Raw genomic sequence first — 20,828 nt, 5'->3', positions numbered from 1 at the left:
CAATGTCGAGGCACAAAGTAGCTTTTACAGATCAGAAACTTGCGCAAAGGTCCATCATGCTGAATATCTGCCCATTTTGAATATCATGTACATTTCCAATGGGATTTCTTTTTGGCACAGAAAGCTCCTGCCTGAAATTACGAAACCATGTTTTCATTCGCTAAGAGTGGTGTGACAGAGGTGTTTAAAATTTTGAAGGGATGGGACAGGATAAATAGAAACAGATTGTTGAGCGATCTAGAACAAGGAGATGTCGCTATAAGATTAAATGTAAGAGATTTAGGACAGAGATCAGAAGAAACATTATTACACAGAGGGTTATGAGGCTGTGGAATGCACTACAAAAGTTAGTGATTGAAGCAGAGCAAATGTTAGCATTTAAAGATAGGTTCGATAGGTGGTTGAAGGTAAGGAGGATAAAGGGATATGGGAACATGGCAGGCACATGGAATTAGAACTAATGCTGTGTGGAAAATAACCACCAACATGGACCTATTGCACCAGTTTGTTTCTATGTTAAAGTTTCAATGCAATTCTATGTAACACTAAGGGTGAATATTATCACTGGAAACTAGTTGGCCAAAAGCCCTTCCCTGGGTTATTTTATATTTTAAATCTCAGGATGTTAGAGATGCTGGCACAGCTGCATTAATTGTCCATTCCTAGCTGCCCTGAGTATGTAGTGTGGGTCTGGAATCACATTTAGGCCAGACAGGGTAGGGATGGCAGGTTTTGTTCCCTGAAGCACATTAGTGAACCTGTTGGGTTTTTACAACAATCCAGCACCTTTCATGGCAATTATATCTGATGTCAGCTCACACATCACTAGATTTACTCAATTCAATTTCATAATTTGCCAGAATGAGATTTGAACTCACGCCCTCTGGATTGCTAGTCCAATACCATAACCATTTTGGAGTCAATGGGAGAGCACCTAGTTTGCATGAGGTCATTGGATGCTCACCTTTGCCTAGCCAACTTTGGGAGGCGGTGGGGGTGGCTTGGTCAGGCCATCATCTTCCAGACCCCAACCTCCCTGTGATCCTGACTTTTTTTCAAATTGCCCAATCTTCGTTCATCTTGCAACAGTTGATCTGCATGAAGCTCACATAAATAATTTACTTAATTCAAATGCTTATCAAGGTCACTTCTCTGCCCTGGTCCCACCTAGTGGTGCTCACATCTGGAGGCTAAGAGGCCTGATCTCACTCAGCATGCTGGTCCCCAGCCCTGTGCTGGCTCCTGACTGAGCTGGGGAAGTGTGAACTCCCAGCATTCTCCCACTGCTCCACTCACAGGGTTATCCTTTTATGTTATTTACTTTGTAACAGGCTGGATGGAGGTCCCACCCCTTAAATGGCCACCCAGAAATTCCCAGTAACATCACGGACCCGGCATATCTGAGTCCTTTCCATTTTCTGGTGGACACCAGTGGAATTCCCATGGAAATTTGGGGCCACCGGAATGACGTGGGATAAAGGACATAAATATTAGAATTAAAATATCATCGAAGAAGTAACCAGAAACAAAACCACCATTTAAGTTAATAAACTATTTTAGGTGTCTGCAGTGAGGATCATTTCATCTATTCTTGGTAAAGGTACTTTAACTTCCCAAAATCTATCACAATAAGAGCTGAGGACATAACAAGACATTATAAGGTGATGCCGGTTCTTGAAGTGCCTACTCACAGTGTATGGACCGACAGAATGTAAGTTCAATCCCCTACGTTACTGAATTCATCAAACAGAGCACAGGCTAGGAACAGAAGAAGTGAGGGGAAATAGGTCTTCACTGGACCATGCATCTCCTGGTAGCCAGCCAATGGTGGAATTTCTGTGACATGAGAACAATCCACCTTTCAACAGCAGGAAATAGCCCAAGAAAGACAGAAAAGAGGGTAACATGACAGGCTACATACCTACCTGTTTTTTTGGCTTTACCAGTAGATTACATGGCTTCTGGTGGGGTGGGTATGGGACAGGTTGGATCAGCCAGGCCTTTTTCATCTATTCGTATCTTCATAAAATTAATAATATGTATCTTTTTTAATGCAGAGTGAAAGGATTTAACTGTGGGGAAAAGGTTGCAGGATGGATCTCCACATTTCTTGGACGGCAGAGTTGTCTGATCAGACAGAGTTCTGGTTTTCAGAGAGTCTTGAAAAAGCAGCACACACAAGGTAAAACAGCCAAATGTTAATTGAAAAAGTGACATTTGCTAAGGCCAACTATGTCAAACATTGAAGTCACATTTACATTATGCGCTAAGTACCTCACGTAACTCGATGCCACAGGTTGAAAGGAATCAGAGTTTTATTTATCTGTGCTCTGAGGAAAATATGAACTTGGATTTTACAGCTTGATTTGATTTATTTTAGGGAAAGGAGCATGTTTTAAAACATTTCACCGATTTGGATTGAGTATTTTAACCCTACCTGTCTGGCAGAAACCGGACAGGTGACTTACCAGTCGATTTCCCGTCTGCTTCGCAGAGATACAGGTCACCCCTTCAGAAGATGAGGTGACAAACACACTCACTTGAAACCGGCGGGTCTAAATGTGCAGATGAGGTCCAATGAGATCATTGGGCATTGACTGCAATTTTAAATCGTTCTGAGCGGGGAAGCTGCTGTGACTTTCCCGCCAGGTTGAAGTAGGTCAAAAGAGGATCAGGTCGTGGAAAGGTCCTAAAAGGTAAGATTTTACTTTTCCTGTGAGGCCAGAAGTAGAAGTGGTCATGGGGGCCCCAAGAGGAAAGTTTAGGTCAATCCTGGCCCAGACTCTCCTAGAAACCAAGGCCCCAAGTTTCCACATGATTTGCTCCTGATCTTAGAAATCGGAATTCTCCACATTTAGTTTTCTGCAGTTCTAGTCAGGTAGAACAGTTTCACTTTGGAACAGAATTTTTTTTTCAAAAGGGGGCGTGTCCGGCCACTGATGCCTGATTTCAAAGTTTCCACAGTGAAAACGTACTCCAAACTAACTTAGAATGGAGTAAGTGAAGATTTTTGTACGCTTGAAAAAACGTTGTCTACACTTTAAAAAATCAGGCGCAGGTTACAAATTAGGCGTAGGGAACGAGGTGAGGGGGGGGAGGGGGGGAAGGGAAGTCATTAAATTCTACAATCAATCCTTAGTTATACTTATACAAATATTATACAAATAAATCCAACCTGAATAAAAATTTATAAGCAAAGAAAAGATTAAATAAACCATGTTCCGACCTGTGTGAAAGTGCTTCAGGCAGGTCTTTCAGACAGCGGTGTGGCGTCAATGTCTCGACGGCAGCGGCAGGCAGCAAGCAGCCTTCGAGCTGAGCTGCGGTGCTTGAGGCAGGCCTTCATTCCCCGCGAAGATGCAGCACCCAGACGGACTTGAGGCCATTCGGCCATGGGATTGCAGCGGCATCAGTGGCTGGCCGGGAGCCGAAGAATCAACGCAGGACATACGCAGCTCATTAAGGTTCTTGAGGCCATTCGGCCATGGGATTGCAGCGGCGTCAGTGGCTGGCCGGGAGCCGAAGAATGAACACAGGACACACGCAGCTCATTAAGGTTCTTGAGGCCATTCGGCCACGCTTTAGGGGCGGCGTCAGTGGCTGGCCGGCAGCCAAAGATACAGCAGCAGCCTTCGAGCTGTGAGGGGGACTGAGGCCATTTGGACAGGGAGAGGCAGCCACATCGACAGTTTTATATTTAAATTTGCAGAATGGGTGCTGTTTTGTCAACACCACATATTATGCAATGGTTCGCCATTAATTCACTGCATAGGAGAGAATTGATTAGAGCTCACCGCACCAGGAACGTCGTAGCCCATAGGTTGATGGGCAGGAGACCTTACCCACATCGACAATATCGAACCAGGCGCTCGTACCTGGACATGAGTGAGGCTGATTGTGTGAAAAGGCTGCGTTTTCGCAGAGAAGTTGTCACTGAGATCTGTGATATGGTGAGAGCAGATTTGCAGCCCAGAAGCAGAAGGACAACTGCCTTGTCTGTTGAAGTGAAGGTAACAGCTGCACTTTCTTTCTATGCCTCGAGATCGTTTCAGGCTACAACTGGAGATGTGTGTGCCATCTCTCAACGTGCAATACATGCCTGCGATTACCAGGTCACGGCTGCACTTTATGCGCGAAGGAATGACTTCATCAATTTCCCAATGACCGCACAAGCGATCCATGAGAGGGCTGTGGGCTTCTTCAGGATTGCCAGCTTCCCAAAGGTACAGGGCTTCATTGATTGTACCCACATAGCCTTGCAAGCACCCGTGGAGGAATCTGAGCAGTACTCTATCAATGTGCAGCTCGTGTGTGACGACAAGCAGCGCATCATGTCAGTCGATGCGAGATACCCTGGCAGCACCCACGATGCGTTCATCCTACGCGACAGCGTTCTATCTGACATGTTTGAGCAGCAGCCAGAAGGGCAGAGCTGGCTACTGGGAGACAAAGGGTACGACCTGACGCTCATGACGCCCATACGCGTGACACGCACAGAAGCTGACCGTCAATACAACATGGCGCACATTGCGACGCGCAGCATCATTGAGAGGACCATTGGCATATTGAAACAGCGATTCCAATGCCTGGACCATTCTGGAGGACAGTTGCAATACTCTCCTCAGATTGTCGGTCACTTCACTGTTGTGTGCTGCATGCTTCATAACTTCGCCATTATGAGGCAGCAGGAGCTGGTAGTGGAACCCGAAGACCGACGTGAGGGTCCAGTGCATGATGATAGTATTACGGAAGACCAGGATGTGGATGATAACGACAATCAGGAAAGCATGCAAGTGCCTGATGCCGGAGCATGAGGAACTCTGATGCCCCTTGATGGGGGCTCATAAACATTAAATTGGAAGCTCTCCCCTGCAGACATTTCAGTCATCACTGCCATCATCCAGTCTGGATCGTCCGCAGCTGTTTGTACTGGTTCTTGTTCTGTACCCTCAGGATCCTCAGGGTTGGCAGCAGCAGCATCGTCATCGTCATCATCATCATCATGTTCTGCAAAATACATCAGAACAGTCAAATGCTTAACAGCAAGGGAGGGGGCCGGGTGGGTGGCATGAGTACTCTCACACATAGCAGGCCAGGCAGCAGGTTGATTTAAAGGGCCACGATGCATTTTCAGGACTTACCCTCTTCCTCGTGTGTGGGCCCAGCTTGTGCTGTACCGATTGCTTTACTCAGTGTCCGACTCATCATAGCAGCTACCCTTTGTTCCAAGGGTGTCAGTGGATGCAGATTGGGCACGCTTCCTCCTGTTCGAGCTGCCTCCCTTTTGTTGTGGGCCAATTTCTTCTGCAAAGAGTAAAATATAACTTTTTATATAACAAGGTGGGACATACGGATAGCCAGGTTACAATTACGATTAAATTAAAAATGGGAAATATTATTTACACTAACTACTTGACCAAGGTCGTGCCATTTCTTTTTACACTGACTTCCAGATCTCCTGGTATGCACCACTGCGCAGTAATCTTCTGCAACGTTTCTTCATTTCTTTTGGTGGCACTTTTATGCGACCTCTGTTGCTGGTATCTAGCTCCTGCCATCTCTGCTCAATTACATTGACTAATATCTCCACTTCGTCATGCAAGAAATTCTTTGTTCTTGGTGGACATTGATCCATTGCAAAGTTGAATTGGCACTCTTATTTCTCCAAACACACAGTCCTTAATTTGCAGGCACCGGTTCTGCAAGTTTAGCAGTGAAAAGCTGAACTCACTGATTTCAGCAGGTGATTTATTCAGCAGTGCTGCTAAAAGCACTCCCTCACACACAGAAATATCAAGAAAATTAAAATACAAGCCTTTTCAGGGGTCCAAGAAACAAATCTTCACTTTTTCTGCAGCACTTTAAAAAATGGCCGAGTGCCAATGTTTACGTCAGACTGCGCGTGCGCCAACGCTCCAACGCGCACGCGCAGGGTTGCCAGCACCAAGAAGCCTCATTTCAATTGTACCCACACCCTCCTACTTACAAGATCGGCGCTAGTGGTAGGCTCCGCCCCCTGTGCGCCGCGCCAAGCAGACATTGAGCAGAATACCGCAGTTATTTTCCGGCGGCGTTTTCGGCGCGAAACACAGGCGCCCAGCTCTGAGGTGCACCTTTTTCGCTGCGTGTGGAAATTTGAGGCCATAGAAACATAGAAAATAGGTGCAGGAGTAGGCCATTAGGCCCTTCGAGCCTGCACCACCATTCAATGAGTTCATGGCTGAACATGCAACTTCAGTACCCCATTCCTGCTTTCTCGCCATACCCCTTGATCCCCCTAGCAGTAAGGACTACATCTAACTCCTTTTTGAATATATTTAGTGAATTGGCCTCAACAACTTTCTGTGGTAGAGAATTCCACAGGTTCACCACTCTCTGGGTGAAGAAGTTTCTCCTCATCTCAGTCCTAAATGGCTTACCCCTTATCCTTAGACTGTGACCCCTGGTCCTGGACTTCCCCAACATTGGGAACATTCTTCCTGCATCTAACCTGTCCAAACCCATCAGAATTTTAAACGTTTCTATGAGATCCCCTCTTATTCTTCTGAACTCCAGTGAATACAAGCCCTGTTGATCCAGTCTTTCTTGATATGTCAGTCCCGCCATCCCAGGAATCAGTCTGGTGAACCTTCGCTGCACTCCTTCAATAGCAAGAATGTCCTTCCTCAAATTAGGAGACCAAAACTGTACACAATACTCCATGAGTGGCCTCACCAAGGCCCTGTACAACTGTAGTAACACTTCCCTGCCCCTGTACTCAAATCCCCTCGCTTTGAAGGCCAACATGCCATTTGCTTTCTTAACCGCCTGCTGTACCTGCATGCCAACCTTCAATGACTGATGTACCATGACACCGAGGTCTCGTTGCACCTCCCCTTTTCCTAAACTGTCACCATTCAGATAATAGTCTGTTTCTCTGTTTTTACCACCAAAGTGGATAACCTCACATTTATCCACATTATACTTCATCTGCCATGCATTTGCCCACTCACCTAACCTATCCAAGTCACTCTGCAGCCTCATAGCATCCTCCTCGCAGCTCACACTGCCACCCATCCGCAAATTTGGAGATACTACATTTAATCCCCTCGTCTAAATCATTAATGTACAATGTAAACAGCTGAGGCCACAGCACAGAGCCTTGCAGTACCCCACTAGTCACTGCCTGCCATTCTGAAAAGTATCCATTTACTCCTACTCTTTGCTTCCTGTCTGCTAACCAGTTCTCAATCCACGTCAGCATACTACCCCCAATCCCATGTGCTTTAACTTTGCACATTAATCTCTTGTGTGGGACCTTGTCGAAAGCCTTCTGAAAGTCCAAATACACCACATCAACTGGTTCTCCCTTGTCCACTCTACTGGAAACATCCTCAAAAAATTCCAGAAGATTTGTCAAGCATGATTTCCGTTTCACAAATCCATGCTGACTTGGACCTATCATGTCACCTCTTTCCAAATGCGCTGATATGACATCCTTAATAATTGATTCCATCATTTTACCCACTACTGAGGTCAGGCTGACCGGTCGAAAATTCCGTTTTCTCTCTCCTTTTTTAAAAAGTGGGGTTACATTGGCTACCCTCCACTCCATAGGAACTGATCCAGAGTCTATGAAATGTTGCAAAATGACTGTCAATGCATCCGCTATTTCCAAGGCCACCTCCTTAAGTACTTTGGGATGCAGTCCATCAGGCCCTGGGGATTTATCGGCCTTCAATCCCATCAATTTCCCCAACACAATTTCCCAACTAATAAGGATTTCCCTCAGTTCCTCCTTCTTACTAGACCCTCTGACCCCTTTTATATCCGGAAGGTTGTTTGTGTCCTCATTAGTGAATACCGAACCAAAGTACTTGTTCAATTGGTCTGCCATTTCTTTGTTCCCCGTTATGACTTCCCCTGATTCTGACTGCAGGGGACCTATGTTTGTCTTTACTAACCTTTTTTTCTTTACATATCGATATAAACTTTTGCAGTCCATCTTAATGTTCCCTGCAAGCTTCCTCTTGTACTCTATTTTCCCTGCCCTAATCAAACCCTTTGTCCTCCTCTGCTGAGTTCTAAATTTCTCCCAGTCCCAGGGTTCACTGCTATTTCTGGCCAATTTGTATGCCACTTCCTTGGCTTTAATACTATCCCTGATTTCCCTTGATAGCCACGGTTGAGCCACCTTCACTTTTTTATTTTTACGCCAGACAGGGATGTACAATTGTTGTTGTAGTTCATCCATGCGGTCTCTAAATGTCTGCCATTGCCCATCCACAGTCAACCCCTTAAGTATCATTCGCCAATCTATCCTTGCCAATTCACGCCTCATACCTTCAAAGTTACCCTTCTTTAAGTTCTGGACCATGGTCTCTGAATTAACTGTTTCATTCTCCATCCTAATGTAGAATTCCACCATATTATGGTCACTCTTCCCCAAGGGGCCTCGCACAAGGAAATTGCTAATTAATCATCTCTCATTACACAACACCCAGTCTAAGATGGCCTCCCCTCGAGTTGGTTCCTCAACATATTGGTCTCGAAAACCATCCCTTATGCACTCCAGGAAATCCTACTCCACCGTATTGCTTCCAGTTTGGTTAGCCCAATCTATATGCACATTAAAGTCACCCATGATAACTGCTGCATCTTTATTGCATGCACCCTTAATTTCCTGTTTGATGCCCTCCCCAACATCACTACTGCTGTTTGGAGGTCTGTACACAACTCCCACTAACGTTTTTTGCCCTTTGGTGTTCTGCAGCTCTACCCATATAGGCCCCAAGTTTCCACACGATAAGAAACGGGCGCCCCTCCGAGCTGGGCGCCCGTTTTTCGCGCCAAAAACGGCGCCGGGAAAAAACACGCGATTCTGGAGCGCCCTGCAGCTCCATGTCTGCTTGGCGGGCGCCCAGGGGGGCGGAGCCTACCACTCACGCTGATTTTGTAAGTGGGAAGGGGCGGGTACCATTTAAATTAGTTTTTTTCCTGCCGGCAACCCTGCGCGTGCGCGTTGGAGCGTTCGCGCACGCGCAGTATGAAGGAAACATTGGCACTCGGCCATTTTTATAGTTCTTTGTAGCTGTTTAATTTTTTAACATTTTTTAATAAAAGCACATTGCCATCAGCACATCAGCACTGAGGCTTCTTGCAGCAGTGAGAAGGCTGCAGGAAGCCTCAGAAAGTTGAGGCAGCCGTTTCCCGATGGCCTCCCCCCCCCTGCCGTTGGGAAATGGCTGCTGAACTTGTGAGGCTTCCTGCAGCCTTCTCACTGTCTCCTTCCCCCCCCGGCCCGCCGTCTGGAACGGCTTCCTCCCCCCCCCCGCTGCGTTCGGTCGGTCGGGCCCGCACTCCCTCCCTCCTTCCCCCCGCCCGCCGTCGGGAACGAATGGCTGCCTCCTCCCCCCCCCCCCCGCGGGAACGAACGGCTGCCTCAACTTGTGAGGCTTCCTGCAGAATTCTCCCTGACTGAAGCACTTTCACACAGGTAGGAAGATGGTTTATTTAATCTTTTCTTTGCTTATAAATGTTTATTCAGGTTGGATTTATTTGTATAATATTTGTATAAGTATAAATAAGGATTTATTGTAGAATTTAATGACTTCCCCCCCCCCTCCCCCCCCCCCCCACCTCGTTCTGGAAGTCTAATTTGTAACCTGCGCCTGATTTTTTAATGTGTAGAACAGGTTTTTTCAGTTCTACAAAAATCTTCACTTGCTCCATTCTAAGTTAGTTTGGAGTACGTTTTCACTGTGGAAACTTTGAAATCAGGCGTCAGTGGCCGGACACGCCCCCTTTTGAAGAAAAAATTCTGTTCCAAAGTGAAACTGTTCTAACTGATTCGAACTGCAGAAAAAAAAATGTGGAGAATTGCGATTTCTAAAATAGTCCGTTCTCCACCAGTTGCTCCTAAAAATCAAGCGCAAATCATGTGGAAACTTGAGCCCATAGATTCCACATCATCCAAGCTAATGTCCTTCCTAACTATTGCATTAATCTCCTCTTTAACCAGCAATGCTACCCCACCTCCTGTTCCTTTTATTCTATCCTTCCTGAATGTTGAATACCCTTGGATGTTGAGTTCCCACCCCTGATCATCCGGAGCCACGTCTCTGTAATCCCAATCACATCATATCTGTTAACATCTATTTGCACAGTTAATTCATCCACCTGATTACGGATACTCCTTGCATTAAGACACAAAGCCTTCAGGCTTGTTTTTTTAACACCCTTTGTCCTTTTAGAATTATGATGTAGTGTGGCCCTTTTTGTTTCTTGCCTTTGTTTACTCGGCCTTCCACTATTGCTTTTTACCTTTCTACCATCTGTTTCTGACTCCACATTACTTTGCCCTATCTCGCTGCATCGGTTCCCATCCCCCTGCCATATTAGTTTAAACACTCCCGAACTGCATTAGCAAATGTTACCCCCAGGACATCAGTTCCAGTCCTGCCCAAGTGCAGACCGTCCCTTTTGTACAGGTCCCACTTCCTCCAGAACTGGTTCCAATGTCCCAGGAATTTGAATCCCTCCCTCTTGCACCATTGCTCAAGCCATGTATTTATTCTAACTATCCTGCTCCCTCTACTCTGATTAGCATGTGGCACTGGTAGCAATCCAGAGATTACTACCTTTGAGGTCCTACTTTTTAATTTAACTCCTAGCTCCCTAAATTCAGCTTGTAGGACCTCTTCCCACTTCTTACCTATATCGTTGGTACCTCCATGTACCACGACAACTGGCTGTTCACCCTCCCTCTCCAGAATGCTCTGCAGCCGCTCCGAGATATCCTTGAACTTTGCACCAGGGAGGCAACATACCATCCTGGAGTCTCGGTTGCGGCCGCAGAAACTCCTATCTATTCCCCTTAATAGAGTCCCCTATCACTATAGCTCTCCCACGCTTTTTCCCAACCTTCTGTGCAGCAGAGCCACCCACGGTGCCATGAGCCTGGCTGCTGTTGCCTTCTCCTGGTAAGTCATCTCCCCCAACAGTATCCAAAACGGTATATCTGTTTTGGAGGGAGATGACCGCAGGGGACTCCTGCACTACCTTCCTGCTCTTGCCTTGTCTCTTGGTCACCCATTCACTATCTGTCCTAACCCTTACCTGCGGTGTGACCAACTCACTAAATGTGCTATCCACAACATTCTCAGCATCGCGCATGCTCCAGAGTGAGTCCATCCGCAGCTCCAGTGCCGTCATGCGGTCTGTCAGGAGCTGCAGCTGGACACACTTCCCGCACACATAGTAGTCAGGGATACTGGAAGCGTCCCTGACTTCCCACATAGCACAGGAGGAGCATGACACGGGTCCGAGCTCTCCTGCCATGACTTAACCCTTAAATTAATTTACTTACTAAAATTTACTTAAAGACCAAACAGCTACTTATTGGTTGGCTGCCAATTAAACTAATCTAAAAGTCAGTCTAAAAGAGAGTTATACTTACCAGTCGAACAGCCAACCACTTACCAGCTTGGCTGTGACGTCACCTCTCGATTTCGCACCCCTCTATCTTTGTCTGCAACTGGTTGGGCTGGTCTCTGGGCCTCCGTCTCCTACTCTCGCACTCCTTATCAGTTGCTCTAGTGTCAGCACTGGTAGGAAAAACAAGACAAAACAGCACCTACCACCCCCACTTGCCCGAACTCACCCACTTACCAAACTCACGAATGCCACTCTATGCTGTTGCACTCCGTGCTCTGCATGAGCTGCCTCTTTTTAAACTGTATCCAGGTCAGATGACTCACTACTGGTCAGTCGTTTACAGAACTGGTTTTAACTAGCTGCTAATTGCCTCCTACTGGAGAGTTACCTTGTTTTTCTCTGCCTAAACCTGAAAGATTCCCAACTATTTAATTTTTCCCCTTTAAATTAAACTGCTACTTACTTAGAAGCTACTGGCATTTGCCACTAACAATTTACTCCAGCCTCCAAATGGTTTAAAGAAAATAACCCTTAAAACTCACCCACTTACCAAACTCACAAATGTCACTATGCTGTTGCATTCCGTGCTCTGCACGAGCTGCCTCTTTTTAAACTGTATCTAGGTCAGATGACTCACTACTGGTCAGTCGTTTACTCCTCCCATCCCAACCCTCCTGTGATACACTCCTGGAGTCCCCTTCTTCAAATCTAACTGCATGTCATTGGCCGGCCAATTTTCCGCAGGCTGTTTGCCGCTTGCTGCCAAATTCTTCCCTATTTCAGAGGGAACTGGACCAGTGACACAATAATGAGGCCCGACGGTTAAAATCGGAGTGGCTTCATGCTGCCACCATTTAGGCAAGAAATCAACTTGTCAACGTGGTTTTCCGTCAGAAACCTGCTGAGAGTTCGCCCTCCATTACTTTGTTACATAAGACTCTGTGCGGTTGAAATTTGGTTGACGGCTAATTAGGGCGATAATGGCAGTGGGGTGGTAAATATTGCGCCGGGAAATGGTTTGCATCTGCAGCCACAAAATTCATCAGCTGGGCTCTGAGCGTGGAGCAGAGCACTAAGGGAGGCATTCTACATCTCTCTTAGGGCGTTAGGCTGGCTGAGCAACTGAAAATCCTGACCTAAAGAGCTGGCCTTGGAGCGCCCCAAGAGAGGCTTCCTTGTGGGAAAAAAATTAGCAAGAAAAACACAAAAAACATTTCCAATATCTTGCTCAGCCCACATAAACATAAATCGCATAAAAATAAAAAAACAATCACACTTACCTCAGGTATTCATTCCTTTCCACCAGAACAGCTCGGATCGCCCACTTTCCCAGGTGGTCCCACTAGGGCGTCCTATGGGTCCTGCTGAAGCCAAATTTCAGAATGGTGTCGCAACCTGGGGCGTTGCACACCGGCTCAAATCTCCCGGGCGATACTGCTACAAGTGCCTGCAAAACCGCCACCAAATATCCCAGCGGGCGCTGGAAGCAGGCGGCTCGCCCGTAAATCATTACCGCCGCCATTACCACCCCTCTGGGGCACAAGCAGATGTGGCAACAAACTGGATTTCCACCCCATTATGTGGGTGGGAGGATTCAGGTGAACGAAAATTTAAAAAGTCAAAGAATAAGGAGAAGGCAATAGAGCAGGGTAGCACTGGGGGAAACGAAAACCAGAGCATGCCAGAAGGGACAGAATAAATAAACATAAAGGTGAATCAGAAAGTGGGGTCAAAGCAGGGAAAAATGGTAAAAAAACAAAATTAAAAGCTCTTTATATGAAAGCACGCAGCATTCGTAAGTAGATGAGTTGACGGCACAAATAGATACAAATGGGTATGATTTGATAGCCATTACTGAGATGTGGTTGCAAGGTGACCAGGACTGGGAACTAAATATTATGGGGTATTTGAAATTCAGAAGGACAGACAGAAAGGAAAAGGAGGTGAGGTAGCTCTGTTAATGAAGGATGAGATCAGTGCGTTAGTGAGAAATGATATTGGCTCAGAAGATCAAGATGTTGAATCAGTTTGGGTGGAGATAAGGAATAATAAAGGGAAAAGTCGCTGGTAGGCATAGTCTAGAGGTCCCCCAGCAGTAGCTATACTGTTGGAGTATAAATCAAGAAATAATTGAGGCTTGTAATAAAGGAATGGTAATAATCATGGGCGATTTTAACCTTCATATTGATTGGACAAAGCAAATTGGCCAGGGTAGCCTTGAGGAAGAGTTTATAGAGTATATCCAGGATACTTTCCTTGAACAGTACATTGCGGAACCAACCAGGGAGCAGGCTATCTTAGATATGGTACTGTGTAATGAGATCTAATTAATAAATGATCTCGTAGTAAAGGATCCTCTAGGAATGAGTGACCATAACATGGTTGAATTTTAAATTTAGTTGGAGGATGAGAAAATTGGCCAATAAAGGAGACTATAAAGGTATGAGGGCAGAGTTGGCTAAAGTGGACTGGGAAACTAGATTAAAGGTTGATGAGCAGTGGCAGACATTTAAGGAGATATTTCATAACTCGCAACAAAAATATATCCAAAAAAATATATGAGAAGGAAAGACTGTAAGAGAAGGGATAACCATCCATAGCTAACTAAGGGAACAAGGAATGGTATCAAATTGAAAACAAGGACATACAATGTAGCCAAGACCAGTGGGAGGCCAGAAGATTGAGAAACTTTTAAAAACCAGCACAAGAACGACTAAAAAAATGATAAAGAGAGGGAAGATAGATTATGAAAGTAAACTAGCATGAAATATAAAAACAGATAAGTAAGAGTTTCTACAGGAACATAAAAAGGAAAAGAGTGGCTAAAGTAAATGTTAGTTCCCTAGAGGATGAGACTGGGGAATTAATAATGTCGAACAAGGAAATGGCAGAGACGTTGAACAAATATTTTGTATTGGTCTTCACGGTAGAAGACACTAAAAATATCCAAATAGTGGATAATCCAGGGGCTATAGGGAGGGAGAAACTTAATACAATCACTTTCACTAAAGAAGTAGTACTCAGTAAAATAATGGGACTAAAGGCGGACAAGTCCCCTGGACCTAATGGCTTGTATCCTAGGGTCTTGAGAGAGGTGGCTGTAGAAATAGTGGATGCATTGGTTGTAATCTACCAAAATTCCCTGGATTCTGGGGCAGTCTCAGCGAATTGGAAAACCGCAAATATAACACCCCTACTTAAAAAAGGAGGCAGACAAAAAGCAGGAAACGAAAGACCAGTTAGCCTAACATCTGTCGTTGGGAAATTGCTGGAGTCCATTATTAAGGAAGCAGTAGCGGGACATTTGGAAAAGCATAATTCAATCAAGCAGAGTCAGCATGGTTTTATTAAAGGGAAATCATGTTTGACAAATTTGATGGAGTTCTTTGAGGATGTAACGAGCAGGATGGATAAGGGGGAACCAGTGGATGTGGTGTATTTGGATCTCGATAAGGTGCCACATAAAAGGTTACTGCGCAAGATAAAATTTCACGGGGTTGGGGGTAATATATTAGCATGGATAGTGGATTGGCTAACTACCAGAAAACAGAGAGTCAGGATAAATGGGTTATTTTCCGGTTAGCAAACAGTGACTAGTGGGGTGCCACAGGGATCGGTGCTGGGTCCTCAATTATTTACAATCTATATTAATCACTTGGATGAAGGGACCAAGTGTAATGGAGCCAAGTTTGCTGATGATACAAAGATGGGTGGGTAAGTAAATTGTGAGGAGGACACACAAAATCTGCAAAGGGATATAGACAGGCTAAGTGAGTGGGCAAAAATTTGGCAGATGGAATATAATGTGGGAAAATGTGAGGTTATCCACTTTGGCAGAAAAAATAGAAAAGCAAATTATAATTTAAATGGAGAAAAATTGCAAAGTGCTGCAGTACAGAGGGACCTGGGGCTCCTTGTGCATGAAACACAAAACGTTAGTATGCAGGTACAGCAAGTAATCAGGAAGGCAAATGGAATGTTGGCCTTTATTGCAAGAGGGATAGAGTATAAAACAGGGAAGTCCTGCTACAACTGTACAGGGTATTGGTGAGGCCACACCTGGAGTATTGCGTACAGTTTTGGTCTCCGTATTTAAGGAAGGGTATACTTGCATTGGAGGCTGTTCAGAGAAGGTTCACTAAGTTAATTCCAGAGATGAGGGGTTGACTTATGAAGATAGGTTGTGTAGGTTGGGCATATACTCAATCGAATTCAGAAGAATGAGAGGTGATCTTATCGAAACATATAAGATAATGAGGGGGCTCGACAAGATGGATGCAGAGAGGATGTTTCCACTGATGGGGGAAACTAAAACTAGGGGACATAGTCTCAGAATAAGGGGCCATCCAGGAATTTCTTCTCTCAGAGGGTTGTAAATCTATGGAATTCTCTGCCCCAGAGAGCTGTGGAGGCTGGGTCATTGAATATATTTAAGGTGGAAATAAACAGATTTTTGAGTGATTCTGGAATAAAGGGTTATGGGGAGTGGAGAGGGAAGTGGAGCTGAGTCCATGATCAGATCAACCATGATCTTATTAAATGGCGGAGCAAGCTCGAGGGGCCAGATGGCTTACTCCTGCTCATATTTCTTATGTTCTTATGAGCACCACTGTCTGAACATATCCACAAAGTAAAGATTACTCGGCACGACAACCCCTCTAAGCCAGAATGTCTCTGTGATCTAAAATAAAAATCATACAGCATCAGATGCAGTTCTCACAATGATTTTTTTAAAATTCGTTCCTGAGATGTGGGCATCATTTGCAAGACTGACATTTATTGCCCGTTCCTATTTGCCCTCGAGAAGGTGGTGTTGAGCCGCCTTCTTGAACCGCTGCAGTCCGTGTGGTGAAGGTACTCCCACAGTGCTTTTAGGTCGGGAGTTCCAGGATTTTTATCCAGCGACGATGAAGGAGTGCCGATATATTTCCAAGTCAGGATGGTGTGTGACGTGAAGGGGAATTTGCAGGTGGTGGTGTTCCCCTGCGCCTGCTGCACTTGTCCTTCTAGGTGGTAGAGGTCGTGAGTTTTGGAGGTGCTGTCGAAGAAGCCTTGACAAGTTGTTGCAGTGCATCTTGTAGATGGTACACACTGCAGCCACAGTATGCCAGTGGTGGAGGGAGTGAATGTTTAAGGTGATGGATCAGGTACCAATCAAGCGAGCTGCTTTGTCCTGGATGGTGTCAAGCATCTTGTGTGCTATTGGAGCTGCTCATCGCAGAATACCCAGCCTCTGACCTGCTCTTATAGCCACAGTACTTATGTGGCTGGTTCAGTTAAATTTCTGGTCAATAGTGACCTCCAGGATTTTGATGTTGGGGGATTCGGCGATGGTAAGCCATTGAATGTCAAGGGGCGGTGGTTGGCCTCTCTGTTGTTGGAGATAGTCATTGCCTGGTATTTGTGTGGCGGAAATGTTACTTGCCACTTATCTGCCCAAGCCTGAATGTCGTTCTGGTCTTGCTGCTTGGACTGCTTCATTATCTGATGAGTTGCGAATGGAACTGAACATTGCAATCATCAGCAAACATCCCCACATCTGACTTTATGATGGAGGGAAGGTCACTGATGAAGCAACTAAAGATGGTTGGGCCGAGGACACTGCCCTGAGGAACACCTGCAGCAATGTCCTGGGGTTGAGATGGTTGGGCTCCAACAACCACAACCATCTTCCTTTGTGCTAGGTATGAGTCTAGCCAGTGGAGAGTTTTCCCCCTGATTCCCATTGACTTCAATTTTACAAGGGCTCCTTGATGCCACACTCGGTCAAATGCTGCCTTGATGTCAAGGGCAGTCACTCTCACCTCACCTCTGGCATTCAGTTCTTTTATCCATGTTTGGACCAAGGCTGTAATGAGGTCTGGAGCCGAGTAGTCTTGGTGGAACCTATACTGAGCATCGGTGAGCAGGCTATTGGTAAGGGCCGCTTGATAGCACTGTCGACGATATCTTTCATCACTTTGGTGATTATTGAGAGTAGACTGATGGGGCAGTAATTGGCCGGATTTAATTTGTCCTGCTTTTTGTGGATCGGACATCCTCTGGCAGCTTTCCACATTGTCAGTTAGATGTCAGTGTTGCAGCTGTACTGGAACAGCTTGGCTAGAGACACGGCTGGTTCTGGAGCACAAGTCTTCAGCACGAAAGCCGGGACGTTGTCATGGCCCATAGCTTTTGCTATATCCAGTGCCCTCAGCCGTTTCTTGATATCACATGGAGTGAATCAAATTGGCTGAAGACTGGCTTCTATGATGGTGGTGACCTCAGGAGGAGGCCGAAATGGATCATCCACTCGGCACTTGTGGCTGAAGATGGTTGAAAATGTTTTACCCTTGTCTCTTGCACTCGCATGCATTGCTCCGCCATCATTGAGGATGGAGATATTCATGGAGTCTCCTCCACCCTTTAGTTGTTTAATTGTCCACCACCATTCACAACTGAATGTGGCAGGATTGCAGAGATTTGATTTGATCCATTGATTGTGGGATTGCTTAGCTCACCGGATTGGATAGCATGCTGCTTCTGCTGTTTAGCAACATGTAGTCCTGTGTTGCAGCTTCCCCAGATTGGCACCTCTTTTTTTTTTAGGTACACCTGGTGTTACTCCTGGCTTGCTCTTCTGCAATCCTCATTGAATCAGAGTAGGTCCCCTGGTTTGATTGTAATGGTGAGGGATATGCTAGGCCATGAGGTTACAGATTGGGGTGGAATACAATTCTGCTGCTGCTGAAGGCCCAAAACACCTTATGGATGTCCAGTTTTGAGCTGTTAGATCTGTTTTGAATCTATCCCATTTAGCATGGTGCTAGTGCCACACAACACGATGGAGGATGGCCTCAGTGTGAAGATGGGACTTAATGGATCTACCTGCCTGATTGGCCTAGTGGTACACAAGTAGTAATGTTTTTCTCTGCATAAGCAAATTGTATTGTATTTGGTCATTGTTAAGCTAACAATGCCACAGCAAATTCTTCTGAACTGATGTCAATTTTTATATTACATTTTACATTAAATTTACAGGAAAAAGTAATTTAAACATTGGGTCAAAATTGTTCAAATATTTTTTGTTGATTATGGTGAGCGATATCAATTCTGGGAAATAGAACTGTTTCCACAACAGGCAGTCAATGTCAGCATCAATTCCCAAGAATGGATGCAAAGTAAAGTTCCTTCTACTCTGTCTAATGTGTCCCAGCTTTACTGTCAGAAATGAACTACCAATATCATAAAAACAGAAAATGTTGGAAATCTCAGCGGGTCAGGCAGCTTCTGTGGAGAGAAAAACAGAGTTAACGTTTCAGGTCGATGACCCTTTGTCAGAGCTGCATAATGTTTGAAATGAACAGATTCTTAAGGAGCACTGAAAGGGGAGGAAAGAACAAGAGGGAAAGTCTGTGATAGGGTGGAAGACAGGAGAGATTAGAGACAAAAGGGATGATGGGCCAACTTGAAATGGTAATGGCAGAAGTTAGAAAAATTTAGTATATTCCTTCCAGGTGAAACAACGATTTATTTGTTGTACTTTCAATTTAGTATACTCCTTCCAGGTGAAACAGCGATTTACTTATACTACTTTCAATTTAGTATATTGTATTCGCTACTCACGGTGTGGTCTCCTCTACATTGGGGAGACCAAATGCAGATTGGGTGACCACTTTGCGGAACACCTCTGTTCAATCCGTAAGTGTGACCCCGAGCTCTCGGTCACCGGTCACTTTAATTCCCCGTTGTACTCCCACTCCGACATCTCAGTCCTCGGCCACCTACACTGTTCCAATGAACCTCAACCCAAGCTCGAGCACCTCATCTTTCATTTAGGCACTTTACAGCCTTCTGGACTCAACATCGAGTTCAACAATTTCAGACCATAACCTCTGCCTATATTTGGCTCCCCTTTCCGCCCCCCCCCCCCTCCGCTCGATCTTCTGTAATGTTTTTTTCTCTCTCTGTTTCCAATGGCAGCTGGTAATTATTCCACCATTCAGACCCTATCTAAACTCATCTTTTTCTAACTTCTGCCATTACCATTTCAAGTCGGCCCATCATTCCTTTTGTGTCTCTAATCTCTCCTGTCTTCCACCTTATCACAGACCTTCCCTTTTGTTCTTTCCTCCCCTCCCTCTTTCAGTGCTCCTTAAGAATCTGTTCATTTCAAACATTCGCCAGTTCCAATGAAGGGTCATCGACCTGAAACGTTAACTCTGTTTTTCTCTTCACAAATGCTGCCTGACCCGCTGAGATTACCAGCATTTTCTGTTTTTATTTCAGATTCCAGCATCCACAGTATTTTGCCTTTGTCCTACCAATGTCAGATTTTTAAAATTTCCCACATCACCAAATTGATGGAATGTCTTAATTGTTGAATATGGGGTGGTTATAGTATGAGGGCCCTATAGGATTTGGATTCAAACTGCCCTTAGTCATTTCACATAAGGCCTTTACAGCCAACAGACAGACAACATTTTCAACCTATCTGACTCGACTGGATTTGTGACTAGTCTCAAAGGTGAAAGGTTAGTGCCTACCATTCTGTATCATTCAGTGACATTGGTAAAATATTTAGCTATTATGGCCTCAAAGCTCTGTGGGGTAATGCATAAGTACATAAGTACGCTACATCCCTGCATGCCAGCTGCGTGAGAGATGTTCTGTCCCCACCCACCAGTACTTGTGTATCAGTATCTGCAGGCAGAAGTGAAAATATCTCACTTTACGTGTCGAGGCTCCTATCTGTAAAGGAAGCTAGAAGAGCAGACCAGATGGCACATTAAGACATGTGAATGCTCATTGGTTGCTCACCAGAAGCACCCTAATTGAAGCACTGAGCACACTTGATCAGCTCCATTGGGCGGGCCACATCGTTCGCATGCCAGGCTTTGTATCTTAATGCAAGGAGTATCCGCAATAAGGTGGATGAATTAACTGTGCAAATAGATGTTAACAAATATGATGTGATTGGGATTACGGAGACGTGGCTCCAGGATGATCAGGGCTGGGAACTCAACATCCAGGGGTATTCAACATTCAGGAAGGATAGAATAAAAGGAAAAGGAGGTGGGGTAGCATTGCTGGTTAAAGAGGAGATTAATGCAATAGTTAGGAAAGACATTAGCTTGGATGATGTGGAATCTATATGGGTAGAGCTGCAGAACACTAAAGGGCAAAAATCGTTAGTGGGAGTTGTGTACAGACCTCCAAACAGTAGTAGTGATGTTGGGGAGGGCATCAAACAGGAAATTAGGAGTGCATGCAATAAAGGTGCAGCAGTTATAATGGATGACTTTAATATGCACATAGATTGGGCTAGCCAAACTGGAAGCAATACGGTGGAGGAGGATTTCCTGGAATGCATAAGGGATGGTTTTCTAGACCAATATGTCGAGGAACCAACTAGGGGGGAGGCCATCTTAGAC

At 45.3% G+C, this 20,828-nt stretch overlaps 1 protein-coding gene across 7 annotated transcripts in view; it reads left to right on the top strand.

The window, feature by feature from the left end:
* mocos (molybdenum cofactor sulfurase) overlaps window positions 1-20,828 on the top strand; it is a 464,568-nt gene that overhangs the window by 373,664 nt on the left and 70,076 nt on the right. For all 7 annotated transcript variants that reach the window (XR_011593368.1, XM_070881150.1, XM_070881149.1 and 4 more), the window contains one exon: window positions 2,058-2,182. Coding sequence is in view for 6 of the 7 variants with exons in the window: in XM_070881150.1 (XP_070737251.1) it covers window positions 2,058-2,182 (125 nt within the window). In the remaining variant the exon portion in view is untranslated. The remainder of the gene's footprint in view (window positions 1-2,057; window positions 2,183-20,828) is intronic.

Source organism: Pristiophorus japonicus, chromosome 5, assembly GCF_044704955.1.
Source record: "Pristiophorus japonicus isolate sPriJap1 chromosome 5, sPriJap1.hap1, whole genome shotgun sequence".
NCBI classification, from domain to species: domain Eukaryota; kingdom Metazoa; phylum Chordata; class Chondrichthyes; family Pristiophoridae; genus Pristiophorus; species Pristiophorus japonicus.
Note: the sequence above shows the minus strand (reverse complement) of the source record. Positions and strands in the feature narration are given on the sequence as shown.